This window comes from Hipposideros armiger, unplaced genomic scaffold (assembly GCF_001890085.2).
Source record: "Hipposideros armiger isolate ML-2016 unplaced genomic scaffold, ASM189008v1 scaffold_729, whole genome shotgun sequence".
Classification (NCBI taxonomy): Eukaryota; Metazoa; Chordata; class Mammalia; order Chiroptera; family Hipposideridae; genus Hipposideros; species Hipposideros armiger.
The window spans coordinates 353,546-370,052 of record NW_017732079.1 but is presented as its reverse complement, the minus strand read 5'-3'; the positions used below and the strand labels follow the sequence as shown (position 1 = coordinate 370,052).

The 16,507-nt window shown below is 58.7% G+C and overlaps 2 protein-coding genes across 7 annotated transcripts; both read right to left on the bottom strand.

The window, feature by feature from the left end:
- Positions 1 to 1,138: 1,138 nt before the first annotated feature.
- On the bottom strand, positions 1,139 to 10,660 carry CRTC2 (CREB regulated transcription coactivator 2). 5 transcript variants are annotated; one of them, XM_019627413.1, is made up of 14 exons: positions 10,354 to 10,660; positions 7,458 to 7,559; positions 7,266 to 7,382; positions 6,626 to 6,687; positions 5,944 to 6,012; positions 5,672 to 5,775; positions 5,542 to 5,595; positions 5,307 to 5,371; positions 5,149 to 5,207; positions 4,777 to 5,021; positions 4,012 to 4,418; positions 2,517 to 2,786; positions 1,904 to 2,090; positions 1,139 to 1,774 (listed from the first exon to the last, which is right to left on the bottom strand). In XM_019627413.1, exons 1-14 carry the CDS (start codon positions 10,504 to 10,506, stop codon positions 1,554 to 1,556), a joined length of 2,115 nt encoding a protein of 704 aa, XP_019482958.1. In that variant the 5' UTR covers positions 10,507 to 10,660; the 3' UTR covers positions 1,139 to 1,553. The 5 variants fall into 5 exon arrangements, with proteins under 5 accessions (XP_019482958.1, XP_019482959.1, XP_019482961.1 ...); XM_019627414.1 differs by having other exon boundaries at positions 5,542 to 5,571; positions 10,354 to 10,659; XM_019627416.1 differs by lacking the exon at positions 10,354 to 10,660 and adding an exon at positions 9,391 to 10,121.
- Positions 10,661 to 11,115: 455 nt separating this feature from the next.
- SLC39A1 (solute carrier family 39 member 1) lies at positions 11,116 to 15,414 on the bottom strand. 2 transcript variants are annotated; one of them, XM_019627282.1, is made up of 4 exons: positions 15,326 to 15,414; positions 14,383 to 14,601; positions 14,080 to 14,210; positions 11,116 to 12,748 (listed from the first exon to the last, which is right to left on the bottom strand). In XM_019627282.1, the coding sequence occupies exons 2-4, from the start codon at positions 14,567 to 14,569 to the stop codon at positions 12,092 to 12,094; spliced, it is 975 nt and encodes a 324-aa protein (XP_019482827.1). In that variant the 5' UTR covers positions 14,570 to 14,601; positions 15,326 to 15,414; the 3' UTR covers positions 11,116 to 12,091. The 2 variants fall into 2 exon arrangements, with proteins under 2 accessions (XP_019482827.1, XP_019482829.1); XM_019627284.1 differs by lacking the exon at positions 15,326 to 15,414 and adding an exon at positions 14,850 to 15,266.
- Between the last annotated feature and the right edge of the window lie 1,093 nt (positions 15,415 to 16,507).

Genomic DNA, 16,507 nt, shown 5'->3' with positions numbered 1-16,507 from the left:
GGCGCTGCTGCTCCCCCCACCCCCCTCCCCGGCCGCCTTGACCCTGGCAGCGCCTGCCCAGCGCCCGGCCGCCTGCAGCGCGACCCCTGGCGGCTGGGAGGGCCCCTTGCACACCAGCAGTTTCTCACCGCTCAGCGGATGAAGCGGGACACTAGACCGGGCCCGGCTCCTGAAGGTCCAACGCCCCTCCCGTCCCGCCCTCGGTCCTAGGCAGATGTGGCATGCAGGCCTGGGTGAAGGCCCTGAAGGCCCAGGCTGCAGAGACCCAGGTGGCTCCCCCAACTTCCAGGTTTAGGGCACACTGCATTCCCTTTGGGCTAAGCCAGAAGCTCTCAGTTCTCTTTTCTGAAAATGACAAGAGCTTTGGAAAGAGGAAGAGAAAAGGCCAGGACTGCAGGGTGTGGAAGAGTAGTAGAGCTGGGGTAACTGAGGAGGGGCACGACCGTCTGACTATGCTGGGGGGGCGGGTACAGAAGAGGGCAGATGCTCTAACGGCCAGCCAGCTCCCGGCCCAAGCCAGAGACAACGCTCCAGAAAATGCTTAGCGCTCAAGTATCTGCCTCACGAACGAGTGGAGCAGAGCGCGGAGGATGAATTCCAGCCCAGTGAGGGGCGGGAATGAGACCTCGGAGCTTCTCCGCGACCTGAGGCTGGCCAGGTACCACCTAACTTCTAGGTCCTCTAGGCTTAAAGGGCCGTGAGAGGCCACCTACGTGTCAGTAGCTGTTCACGTCTCTCCTTGGGAGCCTCAGCACTGAGGCCAGCCACCCCAGGGGAAAGCCGGGGTCACTCTACCACCAACACTAGATCTGAGAGTGAAGCCAGACAGCCGCCGGCCCACCCGACACTGCCAGGTGGCACGGCTGAGGGAGAGCAGTAGCTCGTCAGGCCAGTCGAGCACCTGAACTGATGCTGCAGCAGAGCCCTGGACAGATGTGAGGGCACCTGTGCTGCCTTGGGGACCTACATCCACTGGACGCCCATGTCCAACGCTGGGTACACCTTCTGAGGCTGGGGGGCCCTCCCCAAACCACAGCGGTGCTGAGAAGATGCACGAAGTGTTAAGGGATGAAAGGGCCTATGCCCCACGCCCTCCCTAGTCCCCCAGCCACAGCCCAAACAGTAGCCCACACACGGGTTTGATACGATTTTTTTATTAACATATAATATATTTAATAAAAAATAATATCCACTCTGGCTCTATCCTCCATTGCAAGGGGAAGAGTGGTGAGGAGGGGCTGGCACTGCCCACCCCTAGGCATCCGGACTAGCCCTGCCTCCGGGGCTCCCCTCTACCCCCCGCTTTCTCCAACAGGCTCTGACCTCCAGACAGACGGTTCAAAGTTACAAGTGCTTTAGGCCCTCCCTTGACCTCCCCGGGCCCACCCCTTGTGCAGAATTCAGGGGCCGCCTGGACAAACCCCTGGCTTTCTCTCATTCATGTTAGAAAGAGGATCTAAGGGCAGAGAGTGGAGTCTCTACTGGCCAGGGGGAAGGGAGGAAGGGACAGTGACGGGGAACGGGGCTGAGAAGAGGGATGGGGACGCGTGCCCTCACTGTAGCCGGTCACTGCGGAATGAATCCTCCACAGCGGGATCGGGCAGCAGGGCACAGGGGTCGCTCAGCATGTTGAGCCCTTCCAGGCCCAGTGGCTCCATGCGCAGCTCCTCCTCCAGCCCCAGCCCCAGCTCCAGCCCAGCGGCTGACACCTCGAAGCCAGGCACTCCGGCCAGGGCCGCTGCAATCTCCTTAGAGAAGCCCGGGGAGGAGTCTCCTGTGTGGGCAGGCGAGACGCGTGAGGACCGCAGGCCCTGGAAACCTGCCAGGACCCCTCCACCTCCGGCCACACCAGGAAATGTGTATCTCCTTCCCTCCCTCCCGCATCGCCATCCACACCTCTCACCTGTGAGGATGATGTTAGGCCCTGAGCCATGGCGGGAACAGTGGGTCAAGTTCTGGTGGTTGAGGGCATGGGGGTCCTGGAGGCCACTCACTGGCCCCTCACCCCCTAAAAATCCAGACCCTTCGGAAAAGCCAGAGGGAACCAGCCCCAGGCTGGTTGATGGGCTCTCCATGCTGAACTGTTCCAGCTGTGGACACACAGACAGACCTTGAGGACGCGGGCCTCAGGACCGGGGTGCCTGCCTGCCCCTGCCTAGCCCTGCTAACATCCCCATGGCCCAACAATCTCCACCCCCACCCCCGAAACAAAAGCAGACAGGGGGAAACGGCAGCCAGCAGAGAGAGGCGCGCACGGGCCCGTCGGTGTGGGCACCGTACTTGCTGGGACAGAGCACGTGCATGCGAGGAAGACAATGGGTCCAAGCTAGAATCACCAGAGCCGGCTGTGCGGAGACAGTTGGGGGTGGGCACAGGCGGGGCCCCAAGTAGGCAGCGCCATGCTCCCTGGGGCAGGGAGGACCTCCCCCACCCATCTGGATGTCCCAACTCAGACAGCACCAATGATGCCACTGAGGCCCCTCCTCTGCTCCGGAGCTAGGGACCTGGGTACTCACATTCCCCAGGCTGAAGTCATTCATTGACCGGTGGTAAGACTGCTGCCCATGCCCACTGGAGCTGGGTGGGTACAGTGTCCCGTAGTGCGGCTGCCGGCCTGGGGGCTGCCCACCTGAGGGCTGCACTGAGCAGGCCGGAGGGGGCAGCCCTGGCTGCTGCACAGGCTTTGGGGCGGGTGGCTGGGTAGGCAGAACCAGACCTGGGGGGCTGTACGGGTATGGAGGCAGCCGCTGGTCAGTGGGCAGTTTACTGGTGTCCAGGGGGACGCCCTAAAGAGAAGCAAGGAAAAAGGGGGAAGCTTACCTTTCAGTGTGCTCCCAGGAGGAACTCTCGGTCAGGCTTCCCACCCTCCGAAGCTGCAACCATCCTCAACACAAACCTGCCTGCATTCCCGTGGGCCTCCCGAGAACTGGCACAATGACTCAAAACCGCTTATCCGAGTGAAAGCGGCTGAGTGAGGCTAGTACAAGAATAATTCTGAACCCAGTCCAGAGGTAAACTGTTCCTACACCTCGGTGCTTTAACAATTCTCAGTAATCAATGAACTTGAGAACTGCTATTCTAAAGCCCTGAGAAGGCCAGAAGGAGTGAGAGGAAGAAGGAAAAGCAGGAAAGCAGGGGAGTTAGCTTCACTCCAGGCTCCACGATGGCGGAGCCCTTGCTGGCCGGGCCTTAGTCTTCCCTACAGAGAAAGGGACCTGCGTCAGATGGAACACAGAACACACATTCCAGGGAAGCGCAATGGAGGAGGAGGAGGGGGAGAAAGCAGGGGAGAGGAGAGGGGGTACAGAGGGAGCAAAACAGAAAAGGATGGGGAGGGAGGGAACAGCTAAGAATTTTAACATTGAGGAAAAGCCCTAAACCAAGAGTTCTTCGCTCTGGTCCCCACTCTCCCTAACATGCTATGTGAACTTGGGAAAGTCCCTTTCCCTCTGGGCCCCAGTCTCCTGTGTAAAAATGAAGGGACTGGGCTCCATGCTCTGAGCGTCTCTGAGTCCATGAAATCTATGAAAGAAGGAAAAGATGGGAAAGGAGACGGAACAGGAGACAGACAGGAAGAGAAGGAGGAACAAGAAAGGGAGAAAGGGGAAAGGATGAGCTACTAGGTCAAGTCTGCGCCTGGGCTGGGCACGAGGCCGAGCACTCAGCGGATGTGATTTCCTCTGATCCTTATAAGCCCATCCCTGTTTTATACAGAAGGATGCTGAGGCTCACAGAAGTTAAACCACTGTCCAAGGAGACTGCCAGCAAGAGACGGAGCCAGGATTTGAACCAGAAAGCTGAGCCCCAGGGTTTGCGCTCTGAAGCCAAGAGAAAAGAGAAGGCAGGATGGGTAAAAGATGGGGCAGGTAGAGGACGGGCATGGAAGGGGATGGACGAGACAAGGAGTACGGGAGGTCAGCAGAAGAGGTACATGAGGAAAGGAAGGTGGGAAGGAGAGAACTCAGCCGGAAAGGAGACAGACAGGCATGGAGGGAAGGCAGCCACGCATACCTGAGTGATGGAAGACAAGGTGGGTGACATTGTTGGCGAAAACTGTTTGGGCAGCTGCTGTTGGGGCCTTCTGGCGTCGACTGGGCCCGCGGGCAAACTCAAGGGGCTGAGGGGCACACGGCGGTGGCGGGGGGAGGCCCCAGGGGTAGAGGCTGGGTAAGGGGGGGCACCCAGCACAGGAGATGAAGCGGAGGAGGAGGAAGAGGAGGAGGAAAGGGCTGGGGCACTGAGCGAGGGGTGGCCCAGGGAGGTGCTGGGCAGTGCGTGGCGGGCCAAGGAGGAGGCGGGCAGTGAGGGGTGACTGTGGGAGCCCTGGAGCTGGGGCTGAGGACTGCTCAGGGAGGCCTGGAGGTTGGGGTTGCTTAGGGAGGACTGCAAGGACGGGTGGCTGAGAGGTGAGTGGAGTCCTGCAGGCACAGACAAAAAACCAGAGATGCCAACATTACTATGGGAACTGGGCCCCTTTCTGCCCAGCGTGGGTAGTAGTGACCAGACCATGGAAGCAGCAACACAATGTCCTCCCTACGCTGTTCCTGGCAGTGAGGTTGGCCCTGCCCACTTGGGGGCTGCTCTCCATTTTCTTTCTAGGAAAAGCCATACCTACCAGTTCTCACCGGCAGAAAAGTACAGTGAGGGAATCCTGGGGTGGACAGGTGATGGGCTGGGGTGGACAGTCATGGGATGATCCCAGGTGCTCCCGCCTCCCACCCCTTGGTCCCTCCAGCCAGACGGCACCCCAGGGACACAGCAAGGACAGTCACTCACCTGGCACATCATAGCCTGGGCCCAGGCCCAGGCCTCCGCTGATGCCCAGGTGGGTCATGGTGTGGGTCAAATTGGAGGTACTGTTGGCCCCGCTCAGGCTGGGGTAGGCTGTCTCCTCTGGGTCCAGGGGGGTAGGCAGAGGTGGGGGAAAGTGCAGGTTGGTGAGGTCAGGTAGGGAGCCTCCCGTGTTCATGGCAGGTGGGAGGACAGGCACATTGGCAGGCTGGTCAGGAGATGGAAAGATGCTGGGGGACGGAGAGGGAAAGTAAGATGTAAATGGTGGGGCAGTGGTCAGGGAAGAGCAGAGATCAGCCTCCACAGGTCCCTACTTCCCTTCCCCATCCCCTCGGCCAACCTCACAGAGGTACTTACTTAATTCCAGGGACTTCACAGGACCGAGGTCGGGAGGAGGAGGAGGAGGAGGAGGAGAGCTGAGGAGAGAAGGAAGAAGGTGGAGAATGAGGACAGGGCTCAGTGGAGGCCCCTGGAAGACCTGCCCATGGAAAGAGAAGGGAGTGGGCCATGCCTACCTTCTTAGCATCCCAGGGCTTCAGCAAATGCTTTTCATCTAGCAAGTTCTCCTCAATAGCAGGGACTTGAAAGAGAAAGACCGGTCATGAGGGGGGTGGAGGAGGAGCCAGTGAGGCAGGACAGGAGGCAGAGGCCGGCGGAAGGGAGTCCCGCTCCCGGGCCCTGCACAAAGCCACCAGCACCAGCCCAGAAATTCTCTGGCACTCAGCACCCACAAGTGGTGAGGACACCTACCTTTGGAGTCCATCTCACCATCCAGATAACCTGCAAAGGACGCGGTGGAGTTGGCTGCAGTGCCCACTTGCCTACCTGCTTCAGACCAAAGCTCCATGGCTACTCCCTAGCCTGGGACATGGCCACCTACCTGCACGGCGGCCGGGCAGGATGCTGGGGGGTGCCGGGCCTGGATAAGTGTTCTGAGGGCTGGGGTTCATCACGCTTGTGTGAAGGGCAGAGTCAGAGCTTGTCCTGAGGGGGAACGGAGATGAGCTGGCACCAGTGACGGTCTTCCCGGTCCCCATCCCCTCCTCGGCAGGGGAAAAGGCGAGCTGGCTGGGGCAGGGTGGCGGTGAGGGAGTAGGGCCCAGAAGCTACAGGTAAGAGGAGACGTGGCCTAAAGCAAGCAAGGGCCGTCACCTGTTAAGTGCTGATGGTAGTCGGAACAACTGCCCCTTCTCTGCAGGGAAACTGCCCCAGGGCATTGTCCTGGGGTGAAAAACAAAGTCACAAGGAGGAAGGCCAGCAACAGACAAGAAGCCAGGCATGGGGGCTGGCAAACGTGGGGCAGCCCAGGTGCAGGTGGGCAGGGCTGGGTACCCAGGACCACGCCTCTTTCTTTCTGGTTCTCCTAATGTCTGAGACCCATGAACACTCTCCCCCAATGAACCGAGGAGATCTGGAAAATCTCAACCTCCATCTGCCAGGACAAGCTAAAAGGGAATCTTGGAAGCCCAGCAGCTCTGCCAGGTGTAAGTATTAGGGATGAGACGGGCAGGGGGAGGGGTCAGAAACCTGAGTGCCAGAACACTCCATCTGGCACCCACTCTAGACAGGAAGCAGCCATTCTCCCCTCCCCCTTACATACACAGCCCCGCTAGCCAGTTCCATTGGTCCTGTCCTGGTTGGACTGGGAGGCTTGGCCACCCGTGTCAACACAGCCAAGACTGGACTCTGACCCACCTACTCCACCTGCCCCCACCCCTCCCAGCCCTGCCCTTAGGGGAGGAGGTAATGTTGAAAGCCTAGCCCAGCAAACCCAAGCCCAACCCAAGACATGTCGGAGAGCGGGCCGGAGATGCTGCCTGCCCCGGACACTGACCTCCGCCAGCTGGACTCCGGGGGAGGAGATAAGTAGGCAGGACTGTATGGAGAGCTGTCAATGTGAACAGCACCAGTTAAGGAAAGAAGTGATGAGAGCTTGGACGGGCTAGAGACCAGGTGAGAAGAAGAGCGAAGGCAGCAGATGGGTTGTTTCAAGAAACAAATACCTTTCTCCTCCTGACAAGAGGCAACAATCATGTCAGAGAATGGAAGAGAAGGGGAGAGTCAGGCCCAGCGGACTTGGGAAAATATAGGCGCATATCTGGGCAGGACGTGGGGAGACGATCTGTGGAGGTCTGAGGTTGGAGGCTACGGCAGAAATGTGAGGAGGAGGGAGCTAAACCCCTTTAGCGGGTGGCGTATCCGGGAGCCCGGCCTCCAGCAGCAAAGAGCAAGCTGAGTAAGGACAGTGAAAACCAGCCAGAGATGGAGGGCACGGCCTCAGAGCAGCCGCTCCCTGGCACGGGACCCAGCGCCCACACACGGGCCAAGTGGTCGCCTCTCTGGGAGGCGAGGTAAAGGAAAGCCCCTGGAGAAGGATGGGGCTGGGTGACACTGAAAGGCCCCTCCCACCGTGAGTTCCTGAGGGGCCCTGACCCACCACCCTCCAGACTCCCCAAACCCTCAGGGAAGGATATGTGGCGGGGGTAGCGACGGAGGGGGGACACCATTCTTCGGGGATCTCGCTGTACCCGCTCCACCAGCCCATGGTGCCGAGTACTCCGGGACGAATCCAAAGGTGAGTGCAGGGGGCTCTGCCAAAACACACAGGTGAGTCAATGGGGGAGCTGCCGAAGAGCCTGCATCCCCCGGGGCTGGTGTCCACTCACCTGGAACTCAGCCAGGCCACAGCCAATCTGGTTCACGTCTGGCAGAGAACCACCGTAAGGGGAGCTCCTTGTGTATGCCAGCCGCATTTTTTGGGCCTGTAACTGAGACATGAAGGGCAAATGGGAATGTCAGGGAGGGGCCTGAGCACTCTTCCCGTTCCTCTGGCCACCCTCACCATCCCTGTCTCCAGGATATGCTACTGTTGCTGCTGCTTTTGAGAGATCTGCCGGAAAAAGAAAAACAAAAAAACAGTGTTGGGGAAAAGGGCCACTGAGACCTGGCACGAGCCATCTGCCTCGCTCTTCCGCAGCCTCCCCTCATCCGTATCACCAATGCCTGCATCGCCTTGCCAGGCAGGGCCTGACACTCTGGCCCAGTTGGCATCAGTCTAAACAGAGTCCCTCAGGGGCTACCAGGAGCCCCCAGGCTAGTCACATGAGTTAACTCCTGGGGAGGGATGCCTATTAGGCACCTCTGCTTTCCCTTCCAGATGCTTCCAGGACTAATTGGAAGATGAGGGGAAGGCCACAGGTGGATGCCACAGAGCCATTACTTTCTACTAGTCTCTTTCCTTCCCACGCTGGAGGGCACAGGTTTCTGGGCTCTGCCACTTGCCCAGCCTCAGGAAGAGCCCACACCTCCCGAACTAGAACATCTAAGGACTGATGGGTCTCATAGCTGGAATGACAGGGCCAAAACCAGGCCCGTACTTCTCCTTAGTCCTGAGGCCCCTGAACGGGCAGGGAAGCCTGGGGGACGGAGGGGGGCGAGGGCACAGAGGGGAGCTAAAGGGGGTTTAGCTCCCTCCTCCAGTCTGGGCCAAGCCACCTCCCTAGCTTCATCCCCGCTTTGGGGAGGTAAGTCTGGCACTGGAGTGAGATGCCACACCCCGCAGCCTGCCATGCTTTAACCTGTCTACAGATCTCAGGTCCCCCTGTGAGCGGTGGTACCTACTCCTGAGGCTTGGCCGCTGTCATCAGCCAAACAGACCCAGGGCAGCTGATGAGGGGTAAACTTTAAGAACTTCCGGGGACACACTGTGGTGCATGGGCCAACATCAGAACTTTCTGTTCCAGGAGGTCAGCCCCGTGAGTTCAGTGGGCACTATGCTGACCTTTGGGCCATTATGCTAATAATATATATGACAGCCCCAGCCTCACAGCACTACAGGCCCCCCAGGCCATATCGGCCTCAAAGGAGCCCTCCTGGCTGGCCAAATAACAGGCTAAGCCCCAGGGCTTGAGACTCTTGGGTCCCCAGGTCGTGGCCAAGTTATGCCCACTGGGTTTTTATGCGCAGCAGAGAAGTTACCTAGCAGGGGTAAGGCAGGTGGAGGGGGCCTTTTGACAGACCAGGACACTCCAAAGATAGAAGGCTCAGCTCTGAGCCTCCCACAGCCTTTCTTTGTTTGCACAAACAAGCCCTAAGATCCCACCATGCCTCTGCTGGAGTCACAGTCCAGAGGGCAGGCCTCTGCTGTCGGCTGGAGGTCAGTGTCCGGCCCACCTTCTTGCCTCTGCCCCCAGCATGATCACAAGTTCCTACAGGGGAGCAGTCAACAGTTAGGTCCACTCTGGCAGTTAGCGGGGGTTAGGCGCGTGAGTACACACACACACACACACACACACACACACACACACACACACACGCGCGCGCACACGCACGATTTGCTCCCACCTAACTCTCTCTGCTGTGACTCCCACAAACTAGGACACATGGTCTCTAGAGACGCAAAGGGGAAACAAACACAAAAAAAGGACTTAACAGAGGCAAGGGAGACACACAAAAATACAACCAGAGTCACAGTCACAGACAGATGCAATCGGAGTCAAACCAGGGGCGAGAGCTTTGAAATGCGGTATTTATGTTCCACCATCTCCCCTTAAATTCCTCCTACCTCCCTGTCATGAGGGAGCCTAGCAATATCCTCACCTGCTGTTTTGAGAACAATGCGGCCCTAAATTAGGACCGCACACCAGCTGGGCAAACTCCCACCCCTCGCTCCCTCTGACATCCAGTCCTGGGAGCCAGAAAGCGAGGCCAGAGGGGGTTCGGATGCAATTCTGCCAGGATGCCTTCTTTCTGGAACTTCCTAGGAATGAATATTCCCTACACAGAGAAGACCCTCCAGGCCACCCCATGGCTGACCCACAAAGCCGCCGTCTCCCTAGAAAGCTCAGCAAACCACCGGGTTCCACACAACCTATAGCCGACGGGGTCTCGCTTTGGAGACTCAAAGCCCTGCCTCTCTCCACGGCGCCCACGGCAACACACCACGCACCACCAGTCTGTGAGCAATGGACCTCACCTTCATTCACGTCAGGAAACCACAAGAAGTATTTGAAAAAGGAAGCAAAGGGACGGGACGCAGGAGGGGACTTCCTGCCCCACTATACCCGATGCCGCCGTTCAAACCACTCAAGGGGCCCTTTCCCGGAGGTACTGAAGTGCCGAGGGTGGCACAACGGAGCAGAGGGGCCAGATTGGAGGAGATTACCAACGCAGAGGTGCCAGACTAGGACAGGCAGGCCATCCCCCCAACCCATAACCCCACATCGGGGATGCTTCAGGAGTCCCCGAGAGGGCTCAGTCAGGGATGCACAAGGACCACCCACCTCCGACCTCCGCCGGGCCCCAGGGGCCCGTGTCCTCTCTCCGCCCACTCCCACCTCACTTACTCAGCCCCCACTCGCCCCCAGACCCCCAGCCTCCCCGGCGTTTCGGCCTCTCCCCGCAAAATCCGTCTTCCTGCCCCTCGGCCCTCAACCCGCGCCTCCCAGACGGCGGCGTCCGCTGCCCCGTTCCGCCTCCTTCGCTGCGGCTCCCGCCCCCGCCCCGCCTCTCAGCTCCCGGCTCCGTAATTGCTCCGCTCCGCTCCCCGGCGCGGCCCCTCACCCGGGTGGAGCCGATGTCCATCATCACCTCCTCGAAGGCCGCCGTCTCCTCGGCCTGACGCTGCTTCTGCAGCGCGATCTTCTCACTAAACTTGCGCGGATTGGAAGCTGAGGCCGTGGCCGAGCCGGGCCCGTTCGCCCCCGACGTCGCCATCTTCCTCCTCCGTCCCTCCGCGCCACCCTCCCAACACAAGCCACGGCCTCCGCCGCGGGCTCCCGCCTGGCTCTTCCAGCCGTAGCCGTAGCCGCCGCCGCCGCCGCCGCCTCAGCGAGCACCGCGAACCCGGCCCCAGCCTAGTCCTGACCTGTGGCGCGCGCGGACTGCCGGGAAGTGTAGTTTGTTTACGTGACTCTCTCACCACCCCGGTCACGCAGTACGGAGAGGAAACGGACACCATTTCCCAGCAGCCCTGTGGACTCCGGGAACTGGGGACTTTGCTCCTCCCTCTCGACTCCTCCCTGCGCGCGGCAAGCTGGGAAAAGTAGTTCTAAATTGGTCCCGAGCCTAGGAACGCGAAGGGGAGAGGAATTAAGGAGAAAGGAAAGGAAAGGGGGAGGAAAGGGAAGGGGTGGAGACAGGGAGGGAAGAAGGAAGAGACAAAAGAGGGAAAAATCTGTTCATCTTCGGGGAAGGGGGCGAGAAGGACCTGAGTGAAAAGTGAGACCAGGGATACAAACACAGCTGTAAACATCTGGGAGTTGGGCCTCTCAGGCTCGCCGTGTGCCCACCCCTTTCCCAAGACAAACGAAATCAGATACTGTACAAATGTATAGAAACATCTTTTATTTGGGTAACATGTCCCAAAACAGGTCAGTAAGTAAAATAGATTCTAGAGAATATGGCCATATACACAGCCCTACCTCCCCAAAAAATAACCCCCGGGGGTGAGCTTTCCCCTTCCCCCTTGGGCTCCTCTGGTATAAAAAAAAGTTTTGGCAGCTCTGTATTCATCATCTGGGTATGGGGCACCCTGTCCATGTCCTGTATCCCTAGGGTGCTGCAGTGGTATTGGGTGCGCAGCTATGCCAACCCTCCCCCCCTCCCCCAACCCAGCAAACTTCTGCCCCACCCCAGGCCCTGGGACTAAAATAAAGAGCAAGAGGGCCTCCCTTCGCTGAGGTGCTGGGCAGGTGCCATCACTGTGCTTTGAGAAAGAGGGAGGGCATTTTATTTGGCACTTTAAAAATAGAGGAGTGAGCAGGGACTCGAGAAGCCAGAGAAGGTACCAAAACTGGCAGGAAGAGGCATCCTGGCACTAGTGTCCTGGGAGAAGGGAGAGGGAGACAGAGATGAGAATAGGAGCTAAGAAAAGTAGGAGGGGTCCACTCCAAATGCCAGGGCTGAAATGGGCTAGGAACAACAGCACTGCTGACTCTGGGCCTATGGCCTGTCTAAGCTTCTATCCCACAGCAGCTGGGTACCCACCTCCAGCCTCCCCAGTGTCAGCTTGTCCCAATGTGTAGTGTCTGCCCCTGATTCTATCACTCAGTGTCTTCCCCAATACTAATATCCCTTGATCATGTCTCTAGTGACTTGACCATGCCTTGTCCCCTGGGCCTGGGGGCCGGCCAGGCTCTTGTCTGCCCACCTCCCTTTCGTGGTCAGATAGTCCCAAAGGCTCCATCCCTATCTCCCAGAGAACTCTTTGGTTCTCAATACCTCCCTTCCCCAGCTCTGAGGAGGGGAGGAGGCTCGAGGGCACCTGATACCCAACCTCCCGTGCCCCCCTTGGATCCTCCTAGACTTGGATGAAGAGCAGGCCAGTGAGTAGGGCAAAGCCTGATAGGAGCAGAATGACCTTGAGGATCCTCTGCTCAGAAGTGGCCAGCTCCTGGGGCAGGATTTCCAGGAAGGTGATATAGAGAAACGTGCCAGCCGCCATGCCCTCCAGCACAGACTGGGCCAGCTGGTGCAGTGGCCCCGCCGACTCTGCCAGAGCTGCACCCAGCCCGATGCCCAGAGGTGTCATGCATGAGAAGAGAATCCCACAGCCAGCCACCACCTTTGCTCGCAGGTGGCTCTGCAGCAGCCGCAGGGACAAGCTGACTGCCAGGATACCTTTGTGAAGCAGCAGAGCCAGGCACAGCTCCATGGCCCGAGCCCGGTCTCGCTGCAGCCCCACCGCCAGCCCCTCGAACACCGAGTGCAGGGCCAGGGAGAAAACCAGGACACAGGCACGCAGGGCAGAGGGGGCTGCCAGGGCTCCGCTTGCTGGGGGGACGCCTGGCCCATCGTGCCAATGCTGCGGCCCACCATTCACTGCCCCCAGCAAAGCCCTCGTCTCCTCTCGAGGTGGTGGCGCCGACTGCTCCTTGTAAGCCAGAGTGATCTGCTCCATCACCAGGACCAGGAAGAAGCCCATGGCCAGAATGAACTCTTGCAGGGGGAACTGGAGCTGTGAGCAGAGAGGGCAGCAGGGAGTTCAGGAGACAGGCCAAGAATGGGGAAGAGGAGCCCGTTAGCCTTGGGCTCCCACACAGACACAAGGCCAGTCTTGGTCACACAAAGATTCAGAGGCACTTGGTGACACAGACACAGAATGATACACAATCACACAGATTCTGGTATCACTCACACTGTTACAATGTAGACCAAGATTTCTCAACTTTGGCACTAGTAATATTTGGGGCAGCGGTTCTCAACCTGTGGGTCGCAACCCCTTTGGGGGTCGAACGACCCTTTCACAGGGGTCGCCAAAGACCATCGGAAAACAAAAAGATATTTACATTATGATTCATAACAGTAGCAAAATTACAGTTATAGAGTAGCAACGAAAATAATTTTATGGTTGGGGGTCACCACAACATGAGGAACTGTATTAAGGGGTCGCGGCATTAGGAAGGTTGAGAACCGCTGATTTGGGGCAAGGTACTTCGTTGCTGTGGAGGGCTGTCCCGTGCACATGTCCCTGGCCTCTACCCTTCAGATGCCACTAGCAGCGCAACGCCCTCCTTCCCTAAGGTGTGACAACCAAAAATGTCTCTGGACATTACTGAATGTTTCAGGGGGCGGGGGGCAAAACCATCCCCAGTTGAGAGTCAGTGATGTAGACGTACACAGCGTCACACATTGGCCCACCTTCCCAAATGCGCACACATGGAGCCACATATTGTTGCCGGGACATTCAGGCTTACACACGGTCACACGGAGACACAGGCCATGCAGTCACAGACACAAAGAGGGTAATATCCAGTGTTACTTCCTCAGTCTCAGGGAAATAGAGGAGGAGCCCAGGGGCTCGTCCTCGCACCACCACCCGACTGTCTCAGTTTTTCCCATGAGACTCCCATGCTTTGGACTCTCTCTTCCCCACATCCTATTTCCGTGGGCCTTTTTGGTCAGCAACACCAGGCCCCTGGGATTGCCTCCTCCCCTTCCCAGGCCGTTGGGACCTCTATTTCCAGGAAGTGATGAGAGGGAGAAGATAAATCGCGGAGTGCCTATAACTTCCTGGAGGCCAGAAGTGAGAAACCCACAGACAAGGTCACACACCTGGTCATCAGGTTCCTCACCCTGTCTCAAAGGGTACATAGGGGTCACATAGGGACTAGGGGGAGGAACCCACAAAAAGAGCTATGCCCTGTAACGAAAAGTCACAATTCATAGGGTCACATGCCAATGACATGGAGTGACACAGGAAGAGATCCACACACAACACCTCTCCTGGAGGTGTGCGGTTGAACATGCCCATATATGCCGAGTCACGTGCAGCTGGCCAGTGCTCACCGTCACGTGCAGGGCTGCCAGGGCCTCATCTATGGCAGCCAGGTAGTCAGGCAACAGGTCCAGGAGACAGGTGGCCAGAAACACACCCCCAGCGAAGCAGCTTATTAGGCTCAGGGCTTTTTGGCGGGAGGCTGGGCAGGAGTGAAGCATGGAGGAGAATGAGCAAGTGAACCCCCTCCCGGCCCCACTACCCCAACCCAAGCAATGGCCACTCTTGCCTCCCCCTCCTCAGGTCATCTTCCTCAGCCCCAGAACCTTCTCTGCCCCGAGCACCGACGGCAGCCGGGAAAAGGAGAGGCTTACCTGAGGCTTCCAGGTGAGCTCCAGGCCGGCGCAGCACACAGATGGGCACCAGACTGCACACGAGAGTCAGCACCAGCAGGAGCAGCAGGGCCCCCAACTTCACCTCCAGTCCCACGGGCAGGAGGGGCTCCGAGGTTACTGCCTCGGGGCGCCACACCAGGAGCTCTGGCTCTCCCCAGGGCCCCATGGTGGCTGTGGTTGCTCCAGTGACTCTCGGACCTAGGAAGACAGTGAGCGGGGGAATGGTCATGGAAGGAAAGATGGGGCGAAGGAAAGCGGAAGGCTGGCCACCAGAAAGCTGCTCCCTCACTCCCACCACTTTCTGGCCTTCCCTGAGCCAGTGTGACTCATCCACTCCTGTACTGGGCACATTCTTCTTCCCCCTCACACTTGATCGCTTCCAAGTGACTTATTCAGGGGCCTCGCGAGGGGCAAGCTGAGGCAATGAGGGCCGTGTAGATACCTACTGCCCTTTCACCTGCAGCCCGGAGAACTCGGGAGCGGGGGTCCTGCAGGAAAGTAGGGGCCAGGCCCCTCCAGGACGGAATGGATGAAGCTACGGGGTTCCGCGCTGTGGAGAGAGGTCGCGGGTCGCTTCGGGGACCGCCTGAACAAGGCGAGTCTGGGTGCTGGATCACTCTCTCGCTCCCGCTCCCCCAGCGCCATCCCCCCCGAAAGCACAGAGCGACCGCTTCAGGCCACAGGCTGAGACGTCGGAGGAGAAGACTAAAGAAGGGCCCTAGGAGTCTGGGGTCCCGGGACGGGCTGACACACAACTGAGGGCGGTGTCTGGAAGTCCAGGCTTCGGGAGGCGGGGTCCGAGGCCGTCAGCGTCCCGGGAAGCAGAAGAATGTGGGAGCCAAAGCTCCAGCTCCTAGGCCCCCCTCCCCCGGGAGGCCTGGACGTCCGACCCAGACCCCGCTCCCAGGGAGCCCACACTCACCTCGCGAGGGTCTCACTACATGGCACCCGCTGGGTTCCGGCCTACGGTCGGGAATTCCCGCCCCCTCCCCAGCGCTCCTCCTCCCCCTACGGCCGCCGCGTACCCGCCCCCCTGCTGCCAATGACTGCGCCCGGCGGGCGGGGCCATACGACGAGTGACGTGAGCTAAGACCAATCAGAGACGGGCAGCAGGAGCAGGGCGGAGGCGGGGACTAGGACGAAGTGTGCGAAAGCAAGGGAAGAGGCAAGGGAGAGGATGTAGGAACTTTGGGCCTGGGGCGCTACGGTGGGGGTCTGACAGGCCGGAGCTGGCCGGTAGGAAAGTAGAGGCCAGGTCATTCTCTTTTAAAGGAGGACGCTAGAAACCCCGCGGACAAGGCTGGTGCCCCATACCCACCCCGCATTCCTGTCTTTTCCCCTGCTCCTCTGAGTGTATCTGCCTGGTCTTGACCCAAGTCTTTTTATCCATCTCTTAGAAGACTCTAAGATCCCTTCGGTGCACCTTGGCGCCAAAGGGAAAGCATTCCTTCCTTAGGACGGACTTCCATGCTTGACTTCCTTCGCCAGCACGCACAAGAGAGAACAAAAAGACAAGGCAGAATTGGAAAAGGAGAACAGCAAAGAGACGGCATGTCTTGAAAATCATCCCTTCCTGACTGCCAGTGGCCTGAGCTGACTTCTCTGCAGGCTTCAGCCTTCTTGGAGTGGGAAGAGAAGTGGTGGGACCCAGCTCATGGGTTGCTGACACCCCAGTCAGTGAAAAGCTAAGCTCCCCCAGCGCACTCCAACTTATCATCCTTACCATGCGTCAAGGCATCTGGCTTGGGTTCCCTCCAAACTCATCTCCAAGAATTCTCCAACTCCTCTCCCTCCAGCCCTGCTGGCCTCCTTTCTGTTTTGTGTTCTTTGAATGTGCCAAGGTATTTTCAACCCAGGACCTTCACTGTGTCTTTCATCTGGATCCTCTTGGCCCACATCCTGTGTTACCAGAATCCTCTTCTAGCCTCATGGGAGGGTAGGGTACAAAGGAGGACGATAAGGAAGGGGACTCAGCCTATTTTTTGCAAAGGTAAAAAGGCCTCGTTGCCTAAATAAGGAACAGAGTGATACCTCTGATAAGGCTCTGGAAATGAGGGCCGGCAACTTCCTTAAGAAAAGGGGATGTGAGGACTTCCTGAGGGAG

Excerpts from the sequence above, each read along its gene's own strand:
- SLC39A1 (XM_019627282.1), bottom strand. The coding sequence starts at position 14,569 with ATGGGGCCCTGGGGAGAGCCAGAGCTCCTGGTGTGGCGCCCCGAGGCA. Across the intron at positions 14,211-14,382 it reads AGCTCACCTGGAAGCCTCAG|CCTCCCGCCAAAAAGCCCTG; the intron begins GTAAGCCTCTCC and ends ACTCCTGCCCAG. Across the intron at positions 12,749-14,079 it reads TGGCAGCCCTGCACGTGACG|CTCCAGTTCCCCCTGCAAGA; the intron begins GTGAGCACTGGC and ends CTCTGCTCACAG.
- CRTC2 (XM_019627413.1), bottom strand. The coding sequence starts at position 10,506 with ATGGCGACGTCGGGGGCGAACGGGCCCGGCTCGGCCACGGCCTCAGCT. Across the intron at positions 5,372-5,541 it reads TGGTGAGATGGACTCCAAAG|TCCCTGCTATTGAGGAGAAC; the intron begins GTAGGTGTCCTC and ends TTCTCTTTCAAG. Across the intron at positions 5,208-5,306 it reads AGCCCTGGGATGCTAAGAAG|CTCTCCTCCTCCTCCTCCTC; the intron begins GTAGGCATGGCC and ends TTCTCTCCTCAG.